Source organism: Eucyclogobius newberryi, unplaced genomic scaffold, assembly GCF_026437365.1.
Source record: "Eucyclogobius newberryi isolate DKJ021-1_F unplaced genomic scaffold, fEucNew1.0.hap1 SCAF_16, whole genome shotgun sequence".
Lineage (NCBI taxonomy): Eukaryota > Metazoa > Chordata > Actinopteri > Gobiiformes > Gobiidae > Eucyclogobius > Eucyclogobius newberryi.
The window spans coordinates 11,652,065-11,660,350 of NW_027315790.1; the positions used below are offsets into that span (position 1 = coordinate 11,652,065).

Consider the following 8,286-nt stretch of genomic DNA (forward strand, 5'->3'; position numbering starts at 1 on the left):
CAGCAGTAAACCATAAATGAACCTGTTTGACAAACAACATCAGGACGTGCGTGGAAACCGTTGTCCAGCAGGTCGTAAATGAAAACGCCCTGAAGCATGCACAGTGCAAGCCTTTGCCAGACACGGCCAGGCGTGGCATATTACTACACACACATTACTACACACCGTCTTTGTACTTTTCACATTAAGGCTGCTCGATCTGAAACTAAACCACTCATATTACTTGCTGGCTCTGAAACGTCACCTTAATTATTTAACTGTTTCATTTGCTTAAACATACATTTTGTGTCAGATTTCATCTCGTGTCCAAGAGTTTATATTCACACCAGTTCCAAAAGCTCTAATGGGCCACTACAGGTCGATACACTTAATAATCAGTTTTACATCTTCAAAATTCCTTGGGCCTGTGTCATTTGGAAGTTCGTTAGCTTGTATCTAGTGTATAGTTATTATTATAGGCTATATTTTATGTGTAGGCCTGTATAAAGAAACTTGACAAAGGTAGAGCTTACAGTGATTGCTTCATGTGTCAGGTTAATCGTGAAGCCACAAATTGTCACATTGTTATAAAGGATTATCTTATCTTATAACAATGTGACAATTTGCGGCTTCACGATTAACCTGACACATGAAGCAATCACTGTAAGCTCTACCTTTGTCAAGTTTCCTTTGTCAACACAAAACACTTTTTCCGGAAATTGTATTTTATATCATAAAATAAAACCATGCAATTTAATTAGATATAATACCTACAAGTTATCTCATACAGCTAAACTCAACTCAGGAAACTGCTGCAAAGTAAAGACTTTTTATCAATCTGTTGCTTGTGCGTTGCTTATCGAGGGCAGCCCGACCAACTGCCGTCTGCTGTATCTGTATGCACTGATAAAGTCTGACCTTACAGTTTGGGCAACATAAACATCCATCTTTTGTGATATCCAGTGCCATTGCAAGGAAATGACAAGATACAATGAAGGCTGTTGAATGGCGCTAAACATTAAAGTGGGCTATAGTTTGAAATAAACAACAAAGGGTGAAGGTTCAGAGTCGGCTTTGTCATGGACATGTCAGCCCGCCCATCCACAGACACGCTTGGTATTCAAATGTCACACTGGACCAAAGCTCAATATCAAACCTCAAATATTAAAAAAGACCACACCTCCAAAGAGAGCGATCGTTTGTACAAAAGGCCTTCTAAAGAATACGACAAAGTCTGAGGAAATAAAGTCTGGCGGTAATGCAACTCTTGGATGCCAACTGCCATAAAACAACAACAACAACAACAACAATAAAGCTACTAAATGTCTCCATATTTTCCGTCTACCCGATCATCTATCCTGGCCCCAAGTAGTGCTCTGGCCGGCACTCCCGAGCAGTGACTTCTACAACTGAGTAGGATAGGCAAACATCCGACCGGCCTATGTGGTCACTGTCAGGTGCCAGAGACGGTCGAGCACGTGCTAATTCGCTGTGCGGCTTATGAAAGAGAAAGGACCGTGTTGGCCTCGTGGTTTCGGAATAATGGGCGGGAGTTCACTCTGCGGAACGTTCTTGCGATCCAGTCACAGGGTTTGTGTGAGGCTGTGGTTGCTTACTTATATAGCACAGGGTTGGGTTTATAAAGTTGGGGTGTGTTGGAGACTGAGCCGAGGATGGAAAGCAAGAGGATGTTCTACCGCTCTTTGAACTCATGGGCTTAGACACGCTACAGTGATGGGAGAAGTACTGCTAAAGGATACAACAACAAAGACATCTCATGACCTCATGGGCTTTGTGACACCTGAGCGGTGGAATGGGAACTTTTGGGGGCTGCGGCAAAGTCTGAGGGGAAGAAGAACTTCTACAGGATACAAAAGCAAAGACATCTCATGACCTCATGTGCTTTGTAACCCCAAAGCAATGGAAGAAGAACTTTTAAGGACCACAACAAAGTCTGAGGAATAAAGTCTGGCGGTAATGCAACACTCGGATGCCAACCGCCATAAAACACCAAAACCAACAACAACAACAACAACACCTTACAGTCCACACAGGCAGTCCGACCACCGCAGTTACCGCTCCAACATCCTTCTTTTATTTTGTATTTTACGCACCGGATGTTGGGCGTTCTCTCTCAACTTTCCGCTACTCACAAACTGTTGAGACAAATCAAGTTCAAGTACGAGCCCAGCAGAGCACTCAACTTTTCGAGTCAGTTGTGATCGCCCTGTAGACCTCGTTGGGACGTTCTCAAAGGGGGTCGCTCGTGCTCAATGCTGTTTGAGATGTTTTATTGAGTTTGGAGTGCGCTGGAAGCTTGCAGCTTTGTTTACAGCGTTAGAGGGGATCATTAATAATCCCATTGCACACTTGTGGATGTAACATAACGGGTCATCTCAGAGGAAGGAGCGGGCTACAGCTGATGTCGGTCCAACAGTGGAAGTTGCGCTCCACAGTTACTTTAACTTTGTGGCGAAATGACAGCGCGGGCATGAAACGCCCCAAACCTGCAGCAGCGGAGACGACGCGATGGCAGCCTGCGGAAGAAGAAGTAGACCCAAGATAGCCCTCTTCTTCCTCCTCGGAGCCTCTTTGCTAGGCTATTTCATATTTTCCAGGCACAACTTCGTGGACGTGAGCGCGCGCGACGTCCCGAGGGAAGACGGAGGAGACGTGAGTAATGAGGATCTGAAGAAACCCGTGTGCGAGAAACCCGCGTTGGACTTAAACGCACTGGGTGAACTGGGCAAAGCCGTCAAACTCGAGCTGAGCGCGGGCGAGAAGACTAAAGAAGAGGAGAGCATTGACAAGCACCAGATTAACATTTACCTGAGCGATCGGATTTCACTTCACCGCCGACTGCCTGAAAAGTGGAATCCCCTGTGCGTGCTCTCTCTGGCCCACACATGATCACGCTTTTCCCTCACTTTGTTCTCACTCTCTGTTTCTGCCCTCAGCTGTAAGAACCTGAAGTATGACTACAGGTCACTGCCCACGACGTCTGTGGTCATTGCCTTTTACAACGAGGCCTGGTCCACGCTGCTGCGGACAGTGCACAGCGTCCTGGAGACCTGCCCGGACGTCCTGCTCAAAGAAGTGGTGCTGGTGGACGACTATAGTGAAAAAGGTGCAAACAATCTCTCTTTTTTTTGCTCTTGTCTCATCAGGAGTGGTGGAAAGTACTGCATCTACTTAAGTTTGAACATCAAATACGTTTTACTTTTTACTTCACTAGGTTTAAGAGCAGCTGTCTCTACTTTCTACTGCACTACACTTTGGAACTGGACTGAAAAGTAGAACATACTTTTCTATTTGGTTTGAGAATGCCTGGAATGGTCGTGATGGTATCCTGAGTGAAAGACCGGATTTTGACAAAAAAAATAAAAATAAACATGACTAAATGAATTAAGTTATCGACACAGTTCCTTTGGCCAAAAATCTGCACAATTCTTTATCAAGATGACTACATGTAACTCTAAAATATAATATACATACTTTTTTTTTACTCTAAAAGTATTTTGCATGTTATACCTTTTACTTTGGTTATGGTATTTTTGCCCCTGTTTCTTTTAAGTAACAAGCTTAAGTACTTGAGTACCACCACTGCTGATTAGGAGTGTTTTTTGGGGTTTGCTTTTCTGCCTCCTCTTATGTTATGTTATGAGTCAGTTCAGTAACTCAAACTTGTATTTAATTGGTTTAAACATTCTGCAAGAGAGTAATTTGTGATTATGATTGTTATATGCAGGCAACTCCATTGTGTCAAGTAATCCACACCCATGTTTGCACTAGAGATTAAGATAAGATATTCCTTTATTGTCCCACATGGGGAAATTTCATTGGTGCAACGCAGGTAGATACAGAGGTAGATCCAGAAGCAATTATTACACAAGAGTGTACATTTAGCAACAGTATTGTTTTATTGTTATATTATTGTGACAGAACATTTGAAGGAACCACTGGAGAAATACATCAGCAATTTAAGAAAAGTTCGTCTGATCCGGGCGACTAAAAGAGAGGGTCTGGTGCGGGCCCGGCTGCTCGGGGCCTCCATTACCACTGGGGATGTCCTAACCTTCCTGGACTGTCACTGTGAGTGTCATGAAGGATGGTTAGAGCCGCTGCTTCAAAGGTGAGTCTTTGTCCTTTGGTTCTTTCAGTCATAGTTTGTGGCACTGGACAGGATGACGTGAATGTGTATTTTTCTCCGCAGGATCAAAGAGGAGCCCAGTGCAGTAGTGTGTCCTGTTATCGATGTCATAGACTGGAACACATTTCAGTATTTGGGGAACTCTGGAGAACCTCAGATTGGAGGTTTTGACTGGAGGCTGGTGTTTACTTGGCATTCAGTTCCTGATTATGAACAGAAGCGCAGGCTGTCACCCACTGATGTCATAAGGTCAAAACTGATCACAACATTGTATTTAATTGTTCACCAGTCACAACTGCATTTTTAGGGAATCTTCACGACAAACTCAAAAGTAGCTGAAAATAGCTTCTGCAATAAGGAATCTCTGACCTCTTTCAGCTTTACGCCATACACTTTGTTGTAGTGATTTAACGCATAAATGTGTTGACTTCTGCGTTTCCCCTCAGGTCTCCTACCATGGCAGGTGGTTTGTTTGCAGTGAGGAAGGACTACTTTCAGTTCCTGGGGACGTATGACACGGGGATGGAAGTGTGGGGTGGAGAAAACCTGGAGTTTTCCTTCAGGGTGAGAAAATACTGCCTGCTGCTATTCTTCTGTTAGCATACATGTATTTTGTATGCAAAAAGAGCTCTGTTATTTAAACTGCATTTTACAGCATCCTCATAAAATGTTGCACTGTCTGTTTTGAATTTGTGACCCTGGAAGACAAGACCATAAACACCACAAAATAAGATTAATTACAGTAAGGAATTTTAGAATGTGGTTTTTGGAAAAGAAGCAAACTAAATGAGATGGGTGGGCGTTTTTATTTCATGAACCCAATATGCGCATCATATGACTGACTGAAAGACAGATAAAACACTATCAATCCTTGTGCTTGACTAATTTATTTTTGTTTTTAGATTTGGCAGTGTGGAGGCAGCCTTGAGGTCCATCCGTGTTCCCATGTGGGCCATGTGTTTCCCAAAAGGGCCCCTTACTCTCGGAGTAAGGCCCTGTCTAACAGTGTGAGAGCCGCTGAGGTCTGGATGGATGAGTTCAAGGAAGTGTACTACCATCGAAACCCCCACGCTCGACTGGTGAGTGTGGACTTAAGTTGGTGAATGTTTTCAGTGGGGTAGTGTTTGATTACAGCTGTGTCCGTCACAAAACGGATTTCACTGCTCAGCTCTGGTTTCCACACACGAGCAGGCTCTGCGTGAAGCTCCCTGATTAGGTGACACCTGGAGGAGGAGAGTGGCAGGCACCCAGGGGTGAGGGTGGTGTCAGGGTGGCCTGGTGTATCATTACCTCCTCCATCTCTCTCTGTCATTGGTGTCAACCAGCTGTCCTTGACAGAGCTCTGGTAACCACTGGGTGCCCAGCCCATGTATGTGTGCTACAGTGTAGTTAAGATGAGGAGCTTAATCCACAGATCGAGTGGCACTCGCCTCCCCGAAAGGAGGCCTCCATGCCAACCTCAGCGTGGCCTGAAAATCCCAGTGCACTCAAGTTTCAAAACAAGCTTTCTAATTGCTTCATAAAATGAAGATATAAATAATAAATATGAAGATATTCATTAATGCATATGTTATAATAGTAATTAGGCATTTATAAAATGTAGCACGTCATATTGACTGACCTGATTGCATAGCCAGAATAGCTTTAATTTACAGCCTTTTTAGAAGGACCAAAGGGACAAATGTGATCCTTTGTTTTTGTAGATACCATTGATCTTCTCTACCCTCTGTAATCTATACAGTATTGGTGTTATGATCCCGATGGCAAAAACCCAAAAGCAGTCCAAATCAAGGCAAATTAGAATTTATTAACAAAAGTTCAAAATCCAAAGGCAGGCACAAAGGCTCGCCCACAAAATGGCAGGAGCAGGGCAGGGCAGGAGTTACAAGCAGGACAGACATCAAGTGACGAACAGACACAGAACAACGGGGAGACTGAACTTAAATACACACAGAGAAGCAGGTGATTGGTGGGAAACAAACAAGTGGCAGGAGAAACTAATTAAGGTAACGAGAAGACTGACAGCAGGTGTGGTGGGAGGTGACAGGGAAATCCAGGAAGTAGCAGACGGCAGGTGAGGGGCGGAGACACAGAAACAAACATGGGAGCACATGACAAACACAAGGGGCACATGGGAAATAGAGTCTCTGCAGAGCGGATACTAACATAGTCTTTGGAACACTGCATCTGTGTGGGCATATTTTCTGCCCCTGTTGGCCTGTATTCAATTAAATTAAATTAATAAATTGGTAACGCTCGAAATCACAACAGTGGTTGCCTCAAAGGGCGACAGTGAGAACAGAATAAACTATATTCATAAGGACTTGGCCATGTCCCAGCATGCCCTGTCCTTGGACTAATGTCCCAGCATCCCCTGTCCTTAGACCCTCCTTCTAAGCAAGGAAGGGTCTAAGGAGAGGGAACAAGGAAGCACTGTTCAGTGGATCATACAAACTTGGTGTAATAATATTTAACAGAAACAGTCATGCAAACTGATTAGACAAACATCTGCTGTGTATTCAACTTATGAACGACCACTGTGGTAAGCATTAAGTAAACATTAAGACAATAGTTTCTCAGTTACTTTGTACTTTTGTTCGTACATCTACTTGTTTAACCATGATTCAGAGTTGTGTGTTTAGTACAGTAGACTTAAAAACCTGATTATAATGAGAGAATGTTTTAAAGCTAAAATATGGTCTGGTCTTGCAGGAGGCCTTTGGAGACGTGACAGAGCGAAGAAACCTGAGGGAGCGTCTCGGCTGTAAGAACTTCAGGTGGTACTTGGATAATATTTATCCTGATATTAACGTCCCAGAGGACCGGCCTGGCATGTTTGGAATGGTGAGGGTATATCTGCGCTCTAATTAGAGAGTCAAATTAGAAAATGTTTTGAACATTTATTTAATTTCTGATAGATTTATTTTAGATTGATCTATAATATGAAGGGAAAAGAAAACCCTACAAAATAATTATGAGGTTGTGTCTTGCTACAGTTGAAAAATCGAGGGAAGAAAAACTACTGTTTTGACTACAACCCTTCAGATGAACACTCCATAGTGGGAGGAAGGGTCATCTTGTACCCTTGTCATGGCATGGGCGCAAATCAGGTAAGGTCCAAAGTAAACGCATTGGCAGAGAAATACTTGATAAAGTTATGTGAATATTTGTCTGTTCTTTCTATTGGATTATTCACTCAACATCTTTTACTCATAAATTACAATTATCAATGCAACACGTATTCTCTTATGTGTAACAAAATACAACAGCTTGACTATATGATGTGCCACACTGACCTGTAGGTGTCAATCATAAGTAAGGTAGATGCATTACAATGGAATATTTTCTATTATTATATAGCATATTTTTAGCATAGCAAATGTCCATTTGTCTCTTTATCTTGTATTTACACCAATCTTATGATTAAAACTCAATCACTCAAATTGAAATCATTATGGACTTTTATCTAAGAACGTTGTATTCTATGACTCAGTTCTTTGAATTCTCCATTGATGGTGAGATCCGCTATAATACGAGACAACCTGCAGGATGCATGGCTGGAGATAACATCAGCACCTACCTGACCGTCCAATTGTGCCGAAAACGAGGCCAGTTAGTACCAGCTGATCAGAAATTCATCCTAAAGGAGGTACATGTGATTGTGTCATTATGAATTATGTTTATTATTTATTATTTTAATACGTAAATTATACGGCTATGTGTTTTAGGATGGGACTCTTTACCATGAGATGAGCCAGAAGTGTGTGAACGCCTTACACAAGACTGACGATGGGACATTTGCCCCTTCGCTACAGGCTTGTGCTGACACTCCGTACCAACAGTGGTATTTTGAAGAACGAATGTAGCAATATCCTAAAAGAAAAATCCTAAATCGGTGGATTATTAACTCTGGGGTTCTGAAATGGTAAGCCATTGTAATAGCTTGCTTAAATATTGGAATGATTTCCTACATGGTGTTTGACAATGTCCTAAAGAAAACTAAAAAATACAATTTATTTCTATTTAATGAAAATAATATGCTGGATTTTGTACTGCACTATTGATGGACATGTGTTTTTTTTTATGTCATTAAATGTGCCATGGAGGCACTAAGATTGTAGTGTCTTGCCACTAGAGGGCCACATTGCTCCTTTGAG

The 8,286-nt window shown here is 42.5% G+C and overlaps 1 protein-coding gene across 1 annotated transcript; it reads left to right on the forward strand.

Annotated features, from left to right (window-relative positions):
- The first annotated feature begins 2,487 nt into the window (after nt 1-2,487).
- On the forward strand, nt 2,488-8,014 carry galnt12 (UDP-N-acetyl-alpha-D-galactosamine:polypeptide N-acetylgalactosaminyltransferase 12). Its single transcript, XM_072447558.1, has 10 exons — nt 2,488-2,861; nt 2,937-3,106; nt 3,922-4,111; nt 4,193-4,378; nt 4,576-4,693; nt 5,032-5,208; nt 6,842-6,973; nt 7,126-7,239; nt 7,623-7,778; nt 7,858-8,014. Exons 1-10 carry the CDS (start codon nt 2,509-2,511, stop codon nt 7,993-7,995), a joined length of 1,734 nt encoding a protein of 577 aa, XP_072303659.1. The 5' UTR covers nt 2,488-2,508; the 3' UTR covers nt 7,996-8,014.
- Nucleotides 8,015-8,286: the final 272 nt, after the last annotated feature.

Bases quoted from the DNA above. Each gene is read 5' to 3' on its own strand.
- galnt12 (XM_072447558.1), top strand. From the start codon at position 2,509: ATGGCAGCCTGCGGAAGAAGAAGTAGACCCAAGATAGCCCTCTTCTTC. The intron at 4,112-4,192 runs GTGAGTCTTTGT...TTTTCTCCGCAG, and splicing joins TTAGAGCCGCTGCTTCAAAG to GATCAAAGAGGAGCCCAGTG. The intron at 7,240-7,622 runs GTAAGGTCCAAA...TCTATGACTCAG, and splicing joins ATGGCATGGGCGCAAATCAG to TTCTTTGAATTCTCCATTGA.